The 20940-nt window shown below is 58.4% G+C and overlaps 1 protein-coding gene across 1 annotated transcript; it reads left to right on the top strand.

Moving 5' to 3' along the window:
• Positions 1 to 2309: 2309 nt before the first annotated feature.
• On the top strand, positions 2310 to 19344 carry LOC144370528 (obscurin-like). The gene is made up of 20 exons (XM_078031334.1): positions 2310 to 2352; positions 4211 to 4289; positions 4539 to 4657; positions 5746 to 5778; positions 6942 to 7002; positions 7230 to 7300; positions 7832 to 7954; positions 8123 to 8262; positions 8809 to 9009; positions 9160 to 9239; positions 9626 to 9781; positions 10635 to 10824; positions 11179 to 11295; positions 11386 to 11584; positions 11686 to 11843; positions 12031 to 12208; positions 12659 to 12772; positions 17370 to 17537; positions 18199 to 18328; positions 19103 to 19344. Exons 1-19 carry the CDS (start codon positions 2310 to 2312, stop codon positions 18222 to 18224), a joined length of 2256 nt encoding a protein of 751 aa, XP_077887460.1. The 3' UTR covers positions 18225 to 18328; positions 19103 to 19344.
• The last annotated feature ends 1596 nt before the right edge of the window (positions 19345 to 20940 follow it).

Below are 20940 nucleotides of genomic sequence, written 5' to 3'. Positions count from 1 at the left end.
CAGGTTCTGGAGGGGCCCAAGGGACAGAATCTTTATGTCCAGGTGGAGGACCCCGTGGCTGTGCAGATAGTGCAGTCCCTCCACCAGCTGCTGGAGGTAGACCTTGACCTGTGGCAAATGCTGTGCTCAGGGAGGGGCCGCGGCCCTCCACCTTGACTCATCCTGCTTGAGTGCCCCAATCTAGCACCTGGGACAAGCCCAAAGGGGTTGAGGAGAGGTAGCACCCTGAGCCCTAAGTGCCAAAGGGTAGGTGGCACCCTGAGCCCTAAGTGCCAAAGCCAGAGAAATCCCCAGGAACAAGCAAGGTGTTCAGGAAGCCAGGCAGTGCAGCTGGGCACAGAGCCTGGGTAGCCACGGGGGCCTGGGATCCAGAGAGGCGGGGCCTGGGCCACATTTGGGGCAGCTGTGTCTGGGTGGGGCTGGGACCCGCATGCAGCTCAGGCCAGTGGCAGGCAGGTGCAGGGTAACCTCGGCTTCTGTCACCACTCTCTTCTTGAAGAGGCGATCCAGCAGCTCCTCTGATGAGCACCTAGGGCCTGGTCAAGGAAAGCAGCTGAGGCTGGAACCCACCAGGAGGTGGCCAGGACAGGGTTCCTGCGGTCTCAAGGGTGGGGTACTGGTGCTCAGGTTGAGGGGAGGTGCCATGGGCCCCTGGAACCCCAGACAGCATCCAGCCCAGATGAGGGGGGCTGCCTAGGGACTGAGGCCACAGGGCAGTGGTAGGGTGGGGGCACCTGGCCTGTCTGCACAAATCCCTCCTCAGGGGAGAGACAAGAACACAGGAGCAGATCCAGCCACAAGGCCCTCCACACTGAGACCCCAGTCAGGGACCTATGGGCAGTGGGCAAAGACATGGAGTAACCTGTGTAGGATACACCTCGCCTGACATCTGAGAGGTCACCCATGGGAGGAGACCCCTGGCCATCTCCACCGAGGACATCTGGACCCTCAGGAGCAGCTCAACCACTGACCCTGCCTGGTGACCCCCATGGACAACCCTCAGAGAGAAAGAACCCCCTGCCCAATACCATCAGGAGTGTCAGGAACAGGGCTGCTTGTCACACAGCATTGGCCACAGGAAGGTGGGCTGAGGCCATCACAACCTGCCAGGCCCAGGGAGCATATGCTCCTCCAATCCCCAGCCTGGTGGCCACTGTACCCCTCCTCAAACCCCAAGGGGTCAGGAGAAGAAAGGATACAGTTCCAAAATGAGGATGAGGGTCTTCCGGGTCTCAAACTGGTCCAGCAGCCCAGTGACCAGCGGGTGGCTGACCGTGGCCAGGATATCTCGCTCCTGGTACACCTGGGCCCGAGTTCTGCTCCGCAGGGGGATGAACTTGGCAGCACAGAATACCTTATTTCCTTTGTGCTGTACCCTTTTTACAAAGCCAAACACGCCTCTGGGGAGGAGGGAGGGGGATCAGGATGGTGACGCTGTGCCACAGGTCCTGGGCATCCCCGGGGCCAGAAGGGCTGGAGTGTACCTGCCAATCTCCTCCTTGACCTCGTAGAAGGAGTGCAGCTTCCTTCAATGGCTCTGCTCTTCTGAATCTGGCTCACTGTCTCCTGTGGTCAGCACAGAAGGTAGTTAGGACGGCAAAGGCACTGCCCTGGCCCTCGTCCCCAGTACTGTGGAGCTGGCAAGCTGTTCCCTGGGCCTGGGTCTGTGGCCCATGGGAACCTTGAGCTGGGGTCCCTGTGGGGACTGGGGATGCCATGTGGAGACCGAGCGGCCCTGGGCCTGGGAGGCTGTGCGGCTTACCCCCATGGACCAGCAGTTCCGCCTTGCAGAGCACCTGGCCAGCAGCATTGTGTGCGAGACAGGTGTAGACGCCTGCATCTTGCTGAGCCACATCCTTCAGTAGCAGGCAGTGAGTGGTGCCATCCTTCTGCTGGCTCAGCCAGGCACTGTCCTCCATTTGGACACCGTCCTGAAACACCAGCAGGCCAGGACGCCATCAGCCCATCCCAGCATCAGGCCCACCTGCCCTTCCCTGGCACCTGCTGTGTGTCGGCCCCAGGTCTAGCCCCATGCCCAGCCATGATGGGCTTGGGGATTGCAGGAGGGGCCACACAGCTAGGATTGTGTGGTGCGGTTTTCGTACACACATGCACACACAGGTGCCTCCGGCCTCTGAGGGTCCCACCCTGCCTCCTTGGGCCAGCTCTTACCTTGTACCATGTCACAGTGGGCTGTGGGTGCCCCTCAATGACAGCCTCAAACTGTGCCGTACCACTCACCTGGACCTGCACATCCTCAATGGTCACCTGCATGGTTGGGGGCCCTGGGAAGAGGTGGAAAGGGGGACATGAGGAGGGATTCCCAGGCTGCACAGCCCATACATGTGGTCAGTGAGGCTCTGAGTACACTCCAGGGCAACAGGCAACAGGGCCCCCTGGTAACTGGGAAGTTCTTCCTTCCATCCAACCACTGTCTCCCTGCTTTGCCCTCAGCTGGCCCAGCAGTCACGAGAACAGTCAAGCCAAGGCAGGCAAAACATGCTAGAGGGTGATGGCTCTCTCCAGGACTGGGTCCAGCAGACACCGGATCTGTAGTGCCTGCCTCTCCTGGAGGAGAGCTCCAGCCCCCACCCCATTGTGGCACAAGAGAAGGGGTGGGGAACCTGGGCTGAAGCAGGCAGGGATCTAGCGGGCCCCTCTACCCTCCAAGCAACTGCCCCCAGCCCAGGCACTGCAGAGCCACCCTCACAGCACGCCCTGACCCCTGACCCCCATACTTGAACTTGTAGCACTGGTGTCTAATTAATTAGCAAATAGACACCAATTAATTACAGGGTCCCTGTAGCCTTGGTGGGCAGGCTGGCCAGGAAGACCAAGCTTTGACAGGAAGCCTGGAAAGGGCCCCACCCCATCCACTGGGGATGGCGTGTGACACAGCTGGAGTAGGGTGCCCAGGCTGTGGGCCTCAGGGAACTTCGGCCTGATGGAAACAGAGGTGCTGGCAGGGGCTGTGCCCACCAAAGCTTGCCCGACATGATCTCACATCTGGCTGCTCCTGAAGTGTCCTTAAAACACCTTCAGCCTAGGCAACAGGACCCTTGGTTGGCTTCTGTGAGCTGCCCTGGCAGGTTAATCCTGCCCCAGGGAGACCATGGGTCCTGATTTATATCCACTGGGTCCACCCCAGCGAGGAGCCTGGGCTTCTGACTAGCCTCTGAAGCAGGTTGTCTTGCCTGTCCCCAGGCAAACAGGGTCAGAGCTGAGCTGGGCTAGAGGACATGCAGCTGGCAGGTGGCCTGGCCACAGAACTGCTGCTGGTGTGTGTGGGGTCGTGGTGAAGGCTCCCCTGCATACAGGCATGCTTGGAGCTGTGGCATGGTGGGCACTGATGGCTGGTCTCCTTCCAGAGCTGAAAGAGCTCTTCACGTGTTTCTGATTCCGGGCTGCATCAGGGGCATGTCCTCGGTCTTTCCCTTTCTTGGCCATGTTTTGGGGGCACTGTGTCTGGCCTGATGAAGGCTAGGGTCTCTGCTCTTTCTTGCCTGCTTGGGCTTTGCCACACGTATGCAAGTGCTGCCTGATGTGAGTCATAAAGACCCACATGTGTGCTTTCTTCTGGAAACTTGGTGGTAGCTTTGAAGTTGAGGTCTTTGGTTCCCTTGGAGGGAATTTGTGAGTTTGAGGTAAGGCTCCAAGTTCACTCTTTCTTAACACCATTTGTAAAAGACTATTTTCTTCCATTTTATTGTCTAAGAAATCTTGTAAAGTCCCCCAATTTTACCTGAATGTCACTGAGAACGTGGCAAGAAGGGCCAGGGGTCTCGGGTCCTTGGCTAAGGTGCAGCTGCCATTCAGCTCCCACTGGCCCCAGGCCCAGAGCCCCACCTCCCAACCATCCTGCTGGGGTAGCGTCTCAGCATGGGCACTCTGGGGACTCTTGCTTGGCCCACAGTGGTGGAAGTCCAGCTTGTTGCCCCTTCTTGGCCAGAAATTCAAGTCTCTTTCTCTTGGTTTTGAGGCTTGTGTCTCCAACCTCTCATGCCCTGGTGGGATGGAACCAGAAGGTTCTGCCACTGTCCCTGTCTGCTGTTTCTGGAGACTCAGGTCATATGACATTTTGTGCTGGGCCTAAGAGGCTTGCAGTTAGTTATTGGTGTGGAAGAACGAGCAGGGGTGGGCAGGCCCAGGAGGGCGCGTCCCCCTGAAATCCCAAAGTCCTGAGCCTCCTCCACTCACTTTTCCTCCCCAGTGACCAGCACAGACTACGACACTGCCACAGACGCCACGGAGACCTCATCCTACTTCAGTGCCCAGGGATACCTGTCTAGGTGGGGCCACACAGACAGCAGCCCAGGGCCTCCCGGGAAGTGGTGATCTGGACTGGGTGGCTTAGATTGACTTTCCCAAGCCTGCAGCTTTCAGTCAGACCCTGTCCGTTTCTGTCCCTCTGCTCCTCCACTCAGGATACAGGGAACCTCAAACCTATCTGCCTCTGACCTTCACCCCGTGGGCCCTCCTGCCTGGACCCTCAGCCTGCTCCACTTTATGGCTACCCCCTTATTTGTCTTTTTTGCCAGCCGGGAGCAAGAGGGAACCGAATCAGATGAGGGGCAGCTGCCCCAGGTGGTGGAGGAGCTGAGGGACCTCCAGGTGGCCCCTGGTACACGCCTGGCCAAATTTCATCTCAAAGTGAAAGGTGAGGTGCTAGGGAGTGGGCACCGTAGCTGGAGGGAGGCCAGGAGCTGTCTCCCATTGGTCACACGTGGGAAGGGCCTGACCAGTGGAGGTCAGGAGGTCATGTGTGCCTGCTGCTGGGCAACAAGAGGCTGCCACCCCACCCCCACACCAGAGGCTCGCTGGCCTCTGAGCAACCTCTTTTCTGGGCCTTTGTCTCCCATCGAAAGAGTATAGTGCCCATTGAGAATGGTCGTGTGCTGACCACTCTCCTCCATGGGGTAGGCTACCCAGTCCCCAGATTGTACTGGTTCAAAGATGGCCAGCCCCTGTCTACATCTGCCCACATTCGCATGGCTGACAAGAAGACACTGCACACCCTGGAGATCGTCTCTGTCACCCGGGAGGACGTGGGCCAGTATGCAGCCTATATCAGCAATGCTGTTGGTGCTGCCTACTCATCTGCCCATCTGCTGGTCCGAGGTGTGTGCCCTGAAGGAGTGAGCAGTGCCACATGTACTGCATGCCAGGCCCCATCAGGCCGGGGCCCAGCCCATTGCCCTATGCACAGTGGCACAGATGGCAGAATTGCCCCACAGGAGCGGGTGCCCAGTGGGGCTTGGACGCCCTGAGTGATGAGCAGGCTCTTGGGGGAAGCGGACGAACACTGGGCCCAGCAGACCTGCACAAAGCCCCAGTGGCAGCTCTGACAAGAAAACTCCTGTGTCTTTATTTTCCCAAACGTTCTGAGCACTGAGAGCTGACTCCTAGTTTGATCCATACTGGTCCTGCGGAGAGACTGTTGCTGGGTCCTCCTCCTGCCTCTCAGGGTGCAGCCCCAGCTGCCATCTCCCAGTGCCCATGTGGTTCTAGGCGGGGCCCCAGATTCCCAGTGGGCACAGGGAGGGTGGGGATGTCACACGGATGTACACTGGAGTGTGAGTTCTTTGGCCTCCCGGCCAAAGTTTCAGGCAGGGTAATGGACCTTTGACCATGGGTGGGGCCATGCCCAGGTCCCCCCACTGGGCAGTAGGACCAGGACCTTCCCACATGTAGGGAAGCAAGGGAATCTGTGCATGCTGCACATCTGACTCCCTCTGCACTTTTCAGGTCCTGATGAACCAGAAGAGAAGTCAGCATCAGGTGAGATGGCCCTGTGGGCAGACAGAGGCTGGGTGGATTGTGGGCGTGAGGCCAGAGTGGACCAGCCCTGGGCCTGGTAGCGGTGGAGGTGCAGGAAGAGGGCTCTCTGGGGCCACAGGCACAGGTCGCAGAGAACTACCTGGGGTTCCCAGAACAAGGACATCAGGACGTGGGAGCTGAAGGAGGGGTGCCGGGTGTCTCCATGGCTGTCCTTGCTCTCCCAGATGTGTGTGAGCAATTGGTGCCACCCCGCATCCTGGAGAGGTTCACCCCCAAGAAAGTGAAGAGGGGCTCCAGCATCACATTCTCGGTGAAGGTAGAAGGTGGGCATCCTCACTCCCCGGAGAAAGATCACCCCCCCAGAGTCCCCATGCCACCCTCCCACAGTCCACCCATGCCACCCTGCGTGGCCTCCTGCTCCACCCCTCATATCACTCTTGCCAAGCACCCTCTTCTGGAGGCCCATAGCCAGTGGGGCTCTGTACCCACTGAGCCCTCTCCTGCCCACAGGATGCCAGGCCCCCACCACAGGCCCCACTGGCTCAAGGAGGAGGCCGAGAGAGGCGTGCTGTGGATTGGCCCAAACACCCCAGGCTACACTATGGCCAGCTCTGCTCAGCAGCACAGCCTGGACCTGCTAGATGTGGGCCGGCAACACCAGGGCACCTACACGTGCATTGCCACCAAGGCCGCTGGCCAGGCCCTCTGCTCTGCCAGCCTGCATGTCTCAGGCAGTGAGTAGGGAGCCTGGGTGTGGTGAGGGACCAGCTTGGGATGTATGGCCTTCACCCACCTGTGATGCTTCTCCTGCAGAGCCCAAGAGCAGTCTGGGCCCAGTGGTGCAGGCCAGTTTGGCCTGGAACCTCAGCCCTGCCTGCATGGTGCACAGATGGCCTGCAGGCCCTGCCCAGAGCCCTCTGTTCAGCCCCTCTGAGCGATGGTGCTTGGAGGGCAGGCCTGTCCCCCAACCCCATGGGTGACCAAGTGCTGAGAGTGGACAGGGAGGTGGGCGCTTAGGCACAGACCCTTGCCAGGGTTTCTTAGGGACAGTGCAGGCAGGGCCCCCAGGGTGGTCTAGATGTCCTGGGTAGGGGTCCCAGCCCAGGACTCAAGGTATCGGAGTACAGGACTGGTCCTGACAGCTCCCCTGGATCTCTGGACAGTGCCCAAGGAGGAGGAGCAGGAGAAGATGAAGGAGGCTCTCATTTCTACCTTCCTACAGGGGTGAGTGGGTGCCCTGACTGACTTACCCAGTGGGCTAGGGTGGTGTAGCCCTGTGGGTGGCCACCCCCTTCCCTGTGCAGCTTCTCCACACTATCAAATGAAGTTTTTATGGGCCCCTTCTGGTGTGGAGCCACTGATTGTGGTGTCCTGGCCCCTAGGCCCCCCTCTATGGGGAGCAGAGTGGTGGGGTCCAAGCTGGGCTTGCAGGACACCCCTCCTCCCCTCAGGACCACCCAAGCCATCTCAGCACAGATGTCAGAGTCTGCTGGTCTCACCGGCCTTGCTGGGCAGAGGAAAGGTATGCCCGGGTTGGGTGCAGGGGAGGCCGCCCTTTGGACCTGAGCAGCCTGGGCTCTAGGTTCCTGCGCTCTCATGGCCAGCTCCCAGCTCTGGTTGGAGTCAGAGCTATTTCTGACCTCTGTGGTCAGGGGGCCCATGCCCAGTGGGCTATGTTAAGAAGAGCCACAAAGTCACCTCGGCCCCCACAGCCCCAACCCTGCCTCAAGCCTGATGCCAGGCTGGACCCTGCCCAGCCCTGTCCTCAGCTCCCTCACCATCTGCCTGCAGCCCTGCCTGCCACCTGCTGCCCCTTAGCTGTGCTTGCCATTCTCTGGCCACTTGCTGCCTCTTCTGTCCAGACCCGCTCCCTTCATTCTCATCCCTGGTCACAGGCTCTGCATCCTGCTGACCTCACTGGTCTCTTCCTGCTGGCACCACCTCATGGTCTCCCTGCCAGGGCCTGGTCTCCTGCTCACCATCAGCCCCTAGGAGAATTGCAGTGAACTTTTGGGGGAAGCATGACCCCACAGTGTTGTGTTTGTTCCCCCAGGGGAGGCCCTGGTGGCTGAGGAGGCCCATAGCCACCTGTCCCTCACTGAGGTGGGTACAGAGGAATTCCTACAGAAACTCACCTCCCAGATCACTGAGATGGTGTCGGCCAAGATCACACAGGGTGAGGGGGCCAGGATGGGACCTCCCCAACCACAGGGGAGGCTGGGACCCTGTGTCCTCGCATGGGGCCTAGCTAGGACTCTGTGCCTGGGAGCCCTGGAGACTGGCTGGGTGGTAGGCAGTAGGGGGACAGCCTTCCAGGGACATCACAACTCTTGTGTTCGCCCAGCCAAGCTGCAGGTGCCTGGAGGTGACAGTGATGAGGAGTCCAAGACTCCGTCCACCTCCCCCCGGCATGGCCAGTCACGGCCCTCCTCCAGCGTCCAGGAGTCATCCTCAGAGTCAGAGGATGGGGACTCCCAAGGAGAGGTGGGTGGGCTGGGACCCTTAGGAACAGGGCTTGGGGCCTGACTTGCTGAAGAGACAATGGGGGGCTGCAAGGGCCTGGTGCTACCAAGGGAGGGGCATCACCCCCAGAGACACCAAGGGACACCAGAGGTTAGAGCAGAGGGCAGGGTCTCTGCACGTGGGTTCCTGCAGAGCACTACCTCTGATGTCACTCTCACTGCCATCTTTGGAGAGTGCACCTTTGCCTCCAGAGCCCACCACCTCTTGGGTTGCAGGGGGCAGTGGGCAGCAAGGTGCTGTGAGCAACCACAGTCTAGGCGCCCATCCACATTGGCAGGAGCCAGCCCTCTCACTGCCATCTGTGCAGAGTGACCCTGGGGGCTCCTGCCCTGTGGCCCTGGACTGGGTACCTCTTCAACCCCTGGACTCAGCACCCTCCCCTCTGTGCTCTTGGGGGTTTTAGGGGGTTGGGAGAACCTATCCCTCCTCAGAGGTGGGGGGCAATGGGAGGCCTTGGCAGGCCTCACCCCTCTGGCCCCAAGACTTAGGCCCATTTCTCTTTATCAGATCTTTGATATCTATGTGGCCACGGCCAACTACCTACCCCTGGGGGCCGAGCAGGACGCCATCACACTGCGGGAAGGCCAGTATGTGGAGGTCTTGGACTCAGCCCACCCACTGCACTGGCTTGTGCGCACCAAGCCCACCAAGTCCAGCCCCTCCAGGCAAGGCTGTGTGTCACCAGCCTACCTGGACAAGAGGCTCAAGGTATGGTAGTCCGGAGCTGGGGGAGGGTGCCAAGGCCCTGGGATCCTGGCCCTTCGCCAGAGAACCCTGGAAGTAAGGGACAGGAGCCCGGTGGCCACAGAGGAGGTGGAACAAACTGGTGCCCTGGAACAAACTCCTGTTTCTCAATAGCTGTCTCCTGAGTGGGGGCCCAGTGAGGCCCCCGAATTCCCCGAGGCCATGTCCGAGGATGAGTACAAGACCAGGCTGAGGTATGTGTTGGGGAGGGTTGAGAGTGGAGCCACAGCTGGCTGCTGGGCCTCAAGGGCCAGCTGGCGTTCTGCCATGCTTCTTCATGGGGGACCTGTGCTTGCTGAAGCTGTGTGAGCCTCCTTAGGTCACGGTCCTGCCCCTGGTTTCTGCAGCTGTGCCCTCCCAGAGCCTCATTCGGGAGGGCTTCCTGGGGAAGAGGTGGTGCCCTTGCTCCACCACCTACCCACTTTCTGAAACTGGGTGACAGGCTCCTGATCACAGGAACCCCATTTAACTGCAGTGCAAGGGAGCAAGCTCTCCATGTGTCCCTAGTCCCCATGTGGAGACTAGGGACAGTGGGAGCAGGACAGCTGCTGGGCACTCCCTGATGCCACTCTTCCACCAGCTCTGTCATCCAGGAACTGCTGAGCTCAGAGCAGACCTTCGTGGGTGAGCTTCAGTTCCTCCAAAGCCACTACATACAGCACCAGCAGCCGTGGCCAGCCAGAAGGCAGTCATTTTTCGCAATGTACAGGACATCAGTCGCTTCCACAGCAGGTAGGCAAGGCCACACACATACATGTGAGGTGCACGCACAGCTGTGGGTCAGGCCTCGTGGAGGGTGACACTCAGCAGCTGGGGTAGGAACTCGATTTACCCATGGGCACATCCCACTTGTGTGATGCCCCAGTGACAGACGCTCGCCATATGGGTTGAAGGCTGAAGAATACCTGCCACCCATGAGCACTCACACAGGCCCATGTGCATGCACATGAATGTACACGGGCACATGGGAAGTCCCATGTGCACACCACATATGCTCACGCACCCAGCCTCAAATGTGCATGGACATGTGCTTGATATGTGTGTGCACATAGTGTACATGTGTGCACACATACATATGTGAATCCTGTACAAAAATGTACATACATGCTGGATACACATAGATATGTGCACTCACATGCATGCTGATCTCCATGCACATGTACTCTTGCACACTCACACAAGAATTTGAGTGCATGTGTGTGCCATGCGCACATCCACAGACACATTCAGGCAAACACATGCACACATATTATACACACATGCCACACATGCATGGTCATATCTGCACACTTGTGTATACATGCACAGCCACATGCATACACACATGCACCCACACATGTGCACATGTACATGCATGTACCCACATATACATGCTCACATACTACACATCTGCACACTCGTGGGCAAGTGTACATACCCATGCACTTCTGTACGTGCCCACATGTCTGCACACCCAGCTTAGTATACTCAGTCTCACAGACCCAGAACCCACTCCTGGGCAAGAACCATAGCCTCTCAAGGACAGGGCCCAGGACTGGGCTGTGAGCTGTGCCTGACCCTGTCCCTGACCCTGTCCCTCTCTGTGGCAGCTTCTTGCAGGACCTGCATCGCTGTGACACAGATGATGATGTGGCCATGTGCTTCATCAAGAACCAGGAAGCCTTTGAGAAGTACCTGGAGTTCCTGGTGGGCCGTGTACAGGCAGAGTCCATGGTTGTCAGCACGCCCGTCCAGGAGTTCTACAAGGTGCCCATGCCTGGCTCCATGGCGTTGGCCACGGTACCCCTCCCTGGCTACTCCCAGGCCTAGTGCTGGCCTTGACTCCCACCAGAAAACTCACTGACCTGAAAGTCCCCTGTGGCTTAGCCCTTGTCCTGTGCTCATGGCCTTAGTTCATATTCCCTGATCTCTTTCTCCACAGTCCCCAGGGACCCTTGAGCCCTGTAGCTCTGTGCTCCTGGGCTGGCCACTTCACTGCCCAAGTTCTGTGCATGCGTCCGGCTAGATGGTAATACAGCCATTGTCCAGGTTCAGGGCCAGGTGTGAGAGTGCCCCTGGGATGTCCTCTACTGTCAGGATGCCCTAACTGGAGCTGTGCTTTCTTGCCTGAAACCTGCCCTGTGGTGCCTACAGAAATGCACTGAGGAGATGCTGTCTGCTGGGGACCCCTCGCAGCCACTGCCACCCCCACTGCAGCACTACCTGGAGCAGCCGGTGGAGCGGGTGCAGAAGTACCAGGCTCTGCTCAAGGTGGGAAGCCCTGTCCTGCCCCAGCCCTGAATGTCCAGGCCAGGCCTTGGGGCTGAAGCGGTCTGGGTCCTGACCCTTGGTCCGCCTCAGGAGCTGATCCACAACAAGGCGCGGAACCAGCAGAACTGCGCCCTTTTGGAGCAGGCCTACGCAGTCGTGTCAGCGCTGCCCCAGCGTGCTGAGAACAAGCTGCACGTGTCCCTCATGGAGAACTACCCCGGCACCCTGGAGGCCCTGGGGGAGCCCGTCCGCCAGGTGGGGGGACTTGTGTCTGCTGCCATGTGGTGGGGTGTGGCTTTTGTGGGTGCTGGGCTCATAGATGACCCTGGGGTCTGCGCCCAGGGATGGGTCCAGGCAACCACAGTCCAACCACATCTACTCACACCCCAGGGCCACTTCATTGTGTGGGAGGGCGCACCAGGAGCCCGAATGCCTTGGAAGGGCCACAATCGCCATGTCTTCCTGTTTCGGAACCACCTGATGATCTGCAAGCCCCGACGAAATCGCACACCGACACCTTCAGCTATGTGTTCTGGAATATGATGAAGGTCTGTGGTGCCAGGGGCTGGGGGTGTCATGCAGGCCAGTGGAGGTTTCCCTGTTCCTGGGCTCCAGGGTGGCCACTGGAGCAGAACTTGCCATTGTTCTGGGATGACCTGGGCATAGCCCTACTGGACCCTGTCTGTCTAGGGATGCTTAGCTCTGTCCTCCCACTAATGTTGCACCCCTCAACAGCTAAGCAGCATCGACCTGAACGACCAGGTGGAAGGGGACGACCTTGCCTTCGAGGTGTGGCATGAGCGGGAGGACTCTGTGCGCAAGTACCTGCTGCAGGCGTGCACAGTCATCATCAAGCACTCCTGGGTGAAGGAGATCAGCAGCATCCAGCAGCGCCTGGCCCTGCCTGTGTGGCGTGAGTGTCCCTGGTGCTGTGCTGGTGTGGGGACCTGAACATCACTTAGATGCCCAGCGGGCTGCACCCAGGCCGGGCACGTGGGCATGGGTTGCTTTCTGCACTGGTGGCTTGGTTCTCCCCTTCGTCAGATCTAGCTGAGGGACCAATGGCTTTGGCCTCCCAGGGAGCCCCATAGCAGGTGTTGAGCTGACCCTGGGACACAAGGGATGTAGTGGGGACATGGCATAGCTCCAGACTTGGAGTATCTGACCAGGTCATGTTTGGGTGTGATGGTCTTGTACCCTGGTCTGTCCCTGCCTCGTGCAGCCACACCCAGCTTAGTCAGTAACCAGGCCCTTGGATGTGAGGCCACTGCTGTTGTTGGGGGCAATTTGCCAGGGTGCACCCAGGGGACATAGGCCTGACATCCCACCCTCAAAGTCCTCAGACCCCCACATGTGTCCTCAGGTCCTCTGGAATTTGAAGAGGAACTGGCTGACTGCACGGCTGAGCTGGGGGAAACTGTAAAGCTGGCTTGCCGCGTGACTGGCACACCCAAGCCTACTGTCAGCTGGTACAAGGGTACCTGCTAGGGCCTACAGACTGACCCTTCACAGGAACCCCTAACAGGGGTGGGCTGCACGGGGGCTGAGGACAGCATGGGGTCTGGTCAGTGGGCTGGGCATGGGGAACAAGAGACAGTCCAGGCCTGTTCAAGGGCAAACATCCTGGGGATGGACAGTGAACAGGTAAGTCAGGTGGTGCCATGGCCACCCAAGGGAATGAGCAGGGTGAGGAGTCAGCACAGGGCCGAGACAGACATGCCTGAGGGCAGCCGAGAGAGCACCAGGACCACAGAGGGGGCCACAGGCAGGCACCTGGGTGCAGGAGAGGCCTGTAAACTTAATGGGCCAGGAAGGGTGCTGATCACACTGCGCCTTCAGGGTCACAGAGCACAGGCCTTACGTGGCTCACGGATGGGAGCTGCCAAGGTCAAGGGAAGTCAGGTGTCTCCCAGGCCCGTCTCACTTGACACTGCCACAGGCTTGGGGTCCCGAGACCATCCTCACTTCCTGCACCTCCATAGGCTTGGGGTCCCGAGACCACTCTCACTTCTGACGTCCAGTTCACTGGTCCCCAAGGTTGCCTTCAGGTTCAGTGATTCACCAGAAGGTCTTGGAGTTCAGAGCTATTATGCTCAGGGTTAGGGTTTACTTCAGCATAAAGACAAGACTGCAGCCCCTGAGAAAAAAGAAGAGCACTTCGGGAGGGTCCAGTGTCACCACTTATGAGCTCCCAGCCTCCCGCTCCCAGTGCAGTGAGGAAGAGCACCTTCTCCTCCCAGTGACACCTGAGAACACAAACAGACCTATGCCAACCAGGAGGCTTAATGAGACTTGACGTCAGCATTTGTCACTGGAACTCTGTCAGACCTGCATGGCTGACCACTCATGTGGCTGACCTCAGGCTCTAGTCCTCCTGAAGTCAAGATTAATGGCCTGAAGCTCACTATGAATCTCACGTTAGCATAGAAGACAGCATGGAGCTCCACTAGGAAGCTCATTGTTAGTGTAGACGCCAGTATGGCCTGGGTCATCTATCAGGAATCTCCTCATTGGTGTAGATGCCAGTGTGGCCCAGGAATCTCGTTACTGCCATAGACACCAGCATGGCCCTAGTCATCCACTGGGAATCTCGTCAAAGGTGAAGACACCAGCATGGCCCAGGTCACCCACAGGTATTTTGTCATTGGCGTAGATGCCAGCATGGCCTGGGTCACCTACTAGGAATCTTGTTGGCGTAGTGCTGGCTTGGCCTAGAGCATCCATCAGGAATCTCATTATTGGTAGAGATGCCAGCATTGCCCTGGTCACCCACCAGGAATCTCATCATTGGCATAGAAGCCTTCGTGGCCTGGAGCATCCTCCAGGAATCTGTTCATTGGTGTAGACACAGCATGGCCTGGGTCACCTTCTAGGAATCTCGTCGTTGGCATAGACACTGGCATGGCCTGGGTCACCTATTCTCAGAATGGCCTGAGAATCCCCCCAGGAATTTCATTGTTGGCATAGATGCCAGTGTGGTCCAGGTCACCTACTAAGAATCTCCTCATTGGCATAGATGCCAGCGTGGCCCGGGTCACCCACCAGGAATCTCCTAGTTGGTATAGAGGCTAGCATGGGCCAGAGCCTCCTCCATGAATGCCATTGTAAAATAGAGTGTCCAGTCTGGTCCTGAGCCACAAACCCCTAGGCTAGCCCATCTGTTGTGGCCCAAGGTTCCAGAAAATCCGAGGCTCTTCCCTGGCAGACTGTTCTCGGGTCCCAAGGCACCTTGCTGGTGCCAGGGATCAACATGATTCCTTTGGGCAGCATGGAGCATTGACTACATGGAAACCCCATGGTCTTGTGAGCAGCACGGGGCATGGTTCAGATCTGTCATCTGTCACCTTGGCTGTAGTGCCAAGGGCCTGCTTAGGGACATGGCATCATGTTGGTGGTGGCCATGGTTGCATCCTGGATGCATTTTGAAGGCAGAGCCAGCCAGATTTGCTGATGGGTTGCATGGGGTGTGTGGAAGAGAGATGGCATCCAGGGAGCAGCACAGGGGTTGTGGACACCAGAGGCCACTGGTCCTATTCACAGAGGTGGGGCAGACCCACAGGGAGGCAGGCTGGTACATTCTGAGCTGGGCAGGGAGGAAAGAAACCCAGATTTGTGAGATTTTGAAGAATCCAGGTACCCATTGGGCTCCAGGTGGTTATGGAGGGGATAGCTTGAGAATAAATCTAGAGCTTAGGAGAGATGTCTGGCTGGAGGTGAGAGATGGCAGGCAGGTCCTTGGCATATAGTGTGTCTGAAACTATGGGTCAGGTCTAGTGCACAGCCCTCAAAACATTCCCAGCAGCTCAGGAGACTGAGACAGGAGGATGCAAGTTCAAAGCAGCCTCAGAAACCTAGCAAGGCCCTAAGCAACTTAGTAAGACCCTGTCTCTAAATAAAATGTAGAAAGGGCTGGGATGTGATTAAGGCCCTTGGGTTCAACCCCTGGTGCCAGAGAGAGAGAGAGAGAGAGAGAGAGAGAGAGAGAGAGAGAGAGAGAGAGACTGAGGTCAGTTTGAATGTGGAATGAGTGTGAAGAGATAAGGCAGGCTTCAAGGCTTGGGATCTGGGATTCACAGAGTCAGAGAGGTGAGGAACATAAGTGAAGGGGCGGCAAGCCAGAGAGATGGGAGGGACCCCAGAAAGCTAGCGAGGAAGGGCAGCCAGGCAGAGAGGGCCCAGGAGTGCCAAGAGCTCTGGCCAGCCCCCAAAACAATGAGTCCAGCTTCCTTTCCTGGGTGATGAGGCTAGCGAGCTGCCGTGTCAGTGGGCTTCAGTTTAGCTAGACCATGCGAACCCAAGCCCATGAGTGGAGACCCTTGGATCCAGATTCTCATGGAGTCAGCTGCCTTGCATCAGGGAGTGGAGTGGAGAGCAGAGCCCACCCTGCCCTTGGGGGACATCCACTCATTCACGAAGCTCCTCTTCCTTTTGATGAATGCTGGGCAGCCCTTATCTCTTGTTCCTCAGGGAGTCCAATTGGCCTATCCCTGAGTGGAAGATCACAAGGCCTCACTGGGTTGGGCATCTGGTTTCCTCCAAAGCCCCACTGCATGCTGAGAGCTGATTTTCAAAAGTGGTATCTGACAGCCATGTCTGGCAGGGGATAAGTCCCAGACCCAGGGGACGCTTCACTCATCAAGGGCTCTAGCTGTGAAACGGTCTGTCTCAGGAACGTGCGATGTGTCCATTTCCTGATGTGCCAACAAGACACCTGAGTCTGGGTTACTTATAAAGTGAAGAGATTGTTTTCAGATTGAAAGTCCAAAGGGCATGGTGCCATCTGGTGGGGTTCCCCTTGGTGGCCTCATGACTTCTTAGGAGTCTTGCCAGGGGGAAGGAGCAGTTGCAGTGACAGGAAGACAGGGGATCAGGACCAGGCTGGTTTTATAGCAGCTTGCTGACCTCTGGAGACCAGCACCCATCCCTTCCAGTCAGTGCCCTCAGTGACTGAATTCACTTCTGCTGGGGCCCCACCTCTCAGGAGGGGAGCGCTCCCAGGGCACCCCATTCAGAGCCACCCATCCGGAGCTGCTGGGCTTGCACGACCTATGTATGTGCCTACAACCTGGGCCCATGGGGGCAGCAAGTAGATAGAGCTGGTGGTGACCACTCTAGTAGCCAGCTCTCTTTGACCATTTCTGATGGCCATACAAGGATATCAAGTTGCGATTCATCTTCTCATTACCTTGGCTGCCTCTGTGCTATAGCAAGGCCTGGTACTTCCTCTGCCAGCCACGCAAAGGCTGGAAAGTTGGGGTGTGGCATCCATGCTTTACTGCCAGGTGTTTGCGTGGAGCTGTCCCAGCTTAGCTGGTTAACTGTCAAACCAAATGGCCATGCCACTTGCAGCAGCCCCTGGGTCAACAAGGGCACATTGCACTAGTGGCCTCAGGAAGACCAGCAGGATGCCTGGCTCCCCCTGAGCAGAAGGCTGGTGTTAAGGGTCCACTATGTGAACTCAGAGTCACGTGCAGTTTCAGGCCAGAGTTCAGATGCAGACATCATCACCATGGCACCCAGAGGTCCCTGTCCACAACTGGGTGGCCTGGTGCCTGTGTCCAGCACAGCCATGGAAATTTGAGTTCCTTCTCGAAGCCCCCTGCAGATTGGATGGGTAGAAGGGCCCTCCATCCCTCTGCATGCTGTGATGAGGGACGAGGTATGGGTGGGAGGGAAGGGGTGTTAGGCAGTGGATTATGTATGTAGCTGTAGGCTTGGTGGGATTGAGTGAGGATGGGCCCATAGCCAGGGAGCTGGGCGTGATCAGCACATGGGAGGTCCGCAGGGAGTCACACTGGGGCGGTGGGGTGACCATGGACTTAGCTGTCCATGTGGATGTCTTCTGTCAGGTTCAGGTCTCTTCATTTGGCCCTGCCTCTAGCTAATGTCCAAGGTGGACATAGAGACACAGAGACAGAGGTCTGGGCCACACCCTCTGTGTAGAGAGGGTAGAGAGAGAAAGAGAGAGAAACAGAGACAGACCCAGAGAGGTACAGACCAGCCCCAGCCTCTCATCCATCTGGGCAGGCTTACAAGGTCCCTGCCTGACAACAGCCCTCACTCCTCCTTTCTAGATGGGAAGCCAGTGGAAGTGGACCCTCACCACATCCTCATCGAAGACCCAGATGGTTCCTGCACCCTCATCCTGGACAACCTGACTGGGGTCGACTCTGGCCAGTATATGTGCTTTGCGACCAGCGCCGCTGGCAGTGCCAGCACCCTGGGAAAGATCCTGGTGCAAGGTGAGCCTGGAGGCCCGTGGGGCAGGGAGACACCCTGACCAAGCCCACCATGTGGCTCTGGTGGATGGGTGGAAGGGCCCTCCATCCCTCTGCTCACTGTGATGAGGGACTGGGTGTGGGTGGGAGAGAAGGGCAGGCAGGCAGGCATGGGAGGGTGGAAGCCCTATGTGGTCATGGGCTCACTTAGGGCTCAGGAAGAATGTGGGGGCTCGGACACCCCCAGCTCCATCAGAGTGGCTCTTTGTGTCTCTCCACCCTGCAGTCCTGCCATGGTTTGTGAACAAGGTCCGGGCCTCACCCTTTGTGGAGGGAGAGGATGCCCAGCTCACCTGCACCATCAAAGGTGCCCCACACCCTCAGATCAGGTGGGCCAGCACATGGTGGGGCACCAGGGAAGGGGCTTCAGGCTCCTGTCTGCAACACAAGGGTTGTGCAGCTGTACGGGGCTGGGCACAGTGACTGTCTGATCACTGAAGAGAGGGCATTGTGGGGCTGAGACCCACTGGGCATGGGGCCTCTGCCACAAGATAGCATGGCCAAGCTGGATGTGGGCATCCAGAGGGTGGGTTCACCAAGGACTATAGCATCTGGGCCAGGGCAGCGGCTCTGCAGCACAGGAAATGTCACACCCTGCCTCATGGACTCTTGTGACGGGTTCTAGGTGGTACAAAGATGGGGCCCTGCTGACCACGGGCAACAAGTACCAGATGCTAAGTGAGCCCCGCAGCGGCCTGCTGGTGCTTGTGGTCAGAGCAGCTGGCAAGGATGACCTGGGACACTATGAATGCGAGGTAAGATGGGTGGGCAAGGAGCCTCATGGCCAGCTGTCCACTGGGGCTTGACAAGGGAAGGGCCTGGGCCCTTGGCACAGGCCCGGAGACACCAGGCCACTGTAACCCATCATCCCCAACCCACCACACCATGTCTGGCCTTGCTCCTCTTCCACACGAGGCTGAGCCCTGCCACCTGCCATTGTTCCCACCCTCTCAAAGAAGCCCTTTGGTTTTTGCCTTTCTAGGGAACCCAGTGCTGACCTCAATTTTCATCCATTTATGTAAAAAGTAGTGTTAGTTTCCACCTTTGCCTGGTGTCACATAGGTGGGACCCTACAGAAGGAAGAGCTGCCCTGTCCCTATTCATTGTCCAGAGGCCCAAGGCTGGGGCTCCTGAAGGCAAGGCCCAGTCTGAGCCTCTGGTCTTCAGGGCCTGTCCTGGCACACCGTGACATTGAGCAGGTGTGTGCCCGTTACAGGGCCTCCGAGAGCCCCAGGCTCCAGTCTCTGGCTCTTGTCTAGAGGCCAGCCTCCTGCATGTGGGCCCCACATGCAAGTTCCAGGAAGCAGGGAGACCCAGCCAGCTCTGCACTTCAGGGGCTCAGAGCCACACACAGCCAGCAGCCATCTGCACAGTGCAAGATGCCTGGGCGAGGCCCTGGCTGGGAGCCCTGTCCCCTTTGAGGGACACAGTCTCAGTGGGGACCTAAAACTAAAGACCGCCAGAGTGGTCGAGAGACAGCTATGTCCCTTGAGGATAGGGGTCCTGAGTGGTTTCTGTCCATCCTGCAGCTGGTGAACCGGCTTGGCTCCACTCCTGGTGGTGGGGAGCTGTACATGCAGAGCGCTGTGCTGCCGGCCCAGGAGCAGCGCCACAGGGAGCAGACTGTGGCTGCCATAGAAGGTAGGTGCCACCAAGCCTGTTGCCCATGCTGCCTAGGTGGGTCCTCAGGCTTGAGCCTTGTGTCACAGCTGCACAGCCAGCCAGGACTGGGGGGCAGCAGACCCACCATGTCTCAGAGCGGGTGCACTTCCTGCAGGGGTGGCTGGGCAGGCATCTTGGGCAGATGACCTGGCAAGAAGAGGAGGCTGTGGGGAGGAGCCCAGAGGCTGCAGGCCACGTGGTCTCAGCACCTGTGGGGCAGGCAGAGGTGGCCAGGAACCCAGAATGAGTGCTGGAAAGGCTGCTCTGTGTTGGGGAAGTGTGAGCCCTGCCCCTGGCCTGCAGGACAACCCACAGAGTCACTTCTGACCCAGGGCACCCTGCCTGGCAGTGGTCACACAGGCCTCCTGCAGGCAGCAGCTGGGATGGGCTGCACTTCTAGAGAAGGGGGTTTCCCCCTGAGGGCAGAGGCAGGACAGTAGGACATCTGGGGAAGAGCGTCTACACTGAGGGCAAAGGGCAGGACAGTAGGACGTCTGGGGAAGGGCGTCTACACTGAGGGCAGAGGGAAGGACAGTAGGATGTCTGGGGAAGGGTGTCTCAACTGAGGACAGAGGCAGGACAGTAGGATGTCTGGGGAAGGGTGTCTACACTGAGGACAGAGGACAGGACAGTAGGACATCTGAGGAAAGGGCATATCCACTGAGGGCAGAGGGCAGGACAGTAGGACGTCTGGGGAAGGGCATCTCCACTGAGGGCAGAGGGCAGGACAGTAGGACGTCGGGGGAAGGGCATCTACACTGAGGGCAGAGGGCAGGACAGTAGCACGTCTGGGGAAGGGACATATACACTGAGGGCAGACGACAGGACAGTAGGATGTCTGGGGAAGGGCGTCTGGGTAGAGGCAGCACAGTAGGACGTCTGGGGAAGGCATCTCCACTGAGGGTAGAGGCAGGACAGTAGGAAGTCTGGGGAAGGGGTGTCTACACTGAGGGCAGAGGGAAGGACAGTAGGACATCTGGGGAAGGGGCCTCTACACTGAGGGCAGAGGGCAGGACAGTAGGACGTCTCAGGATGGGGTGTCTACACTGTGGGCAGAGGCAGGACAATAGGATGTCTGAGGAAGGGGCGTCTAAACTGAGGGCACAGGCGGACAGTAGAATGTCTGTGGAAGGGCATCTACACTGAGGGCAGAGGGCAGGACAGCAGGACATCTGGGGAAGGGCGTCTCCACTGAGGGCTAAGCTGATGAGTGGAGAGTCAGATATTGGTCTGGCCCTTTCCCACCAGGCTGAATTGGCCTTGGAGAGGCCAGAGCATTTGTGGTTTAGTGTCCCTGCCCTGGCCTAGGTCACTCCCAGGGTCACAACAAGTCACTCCTACAAGGCCCCATCTGGGTGAGCCAGTGCCCAGGCCACCAGGATGGGAGGAGGGCCACTGTTATATATCTTGGCTCCCAGGTGGAGTTGCCCCCCTGGAAGGGCTGCCTTGGCAGGTGGGGAATCCTTGTACCTAGGGCCATCGAGCAGAGGCTGGACCCATGTTTGTGGAGCCACAGCTTCCACAAGAGGGTGGTTGGAAAATGTGTCGTCCAATTCCTGAGCACAGGCTCCTGTGGAGTGTTCCCACTGCAGTCTGTCCATCCCAGGGACCAACACACAGGGTCTCTGTCCCTCTGGACCTTCAGAGGACCGGGCCAGCCAAAGCCCTAAATCCCAACCCTAGGAACTTCGAAGCCCCTGTGGCC

This window comes from Ictidomys tridecemlineatus, chromosome 14, assembly GCF_052094955.1.
Source record: "Ictidomys tridecemlineatus isolate mIctTri1 chromosome 14, mIctTri1.hap1, whole genome shotgun sequence".
Taxonomy (NCBI): Eukaryota; Metazoa; Chordata; class Mammalia; order Rodentia; family Sciuridae; genus Ictidomys; species Ictidomys tridecemlineatus.
This window is presented reverse-complemented; position numbering and strand designations above follow the sequence as displayed.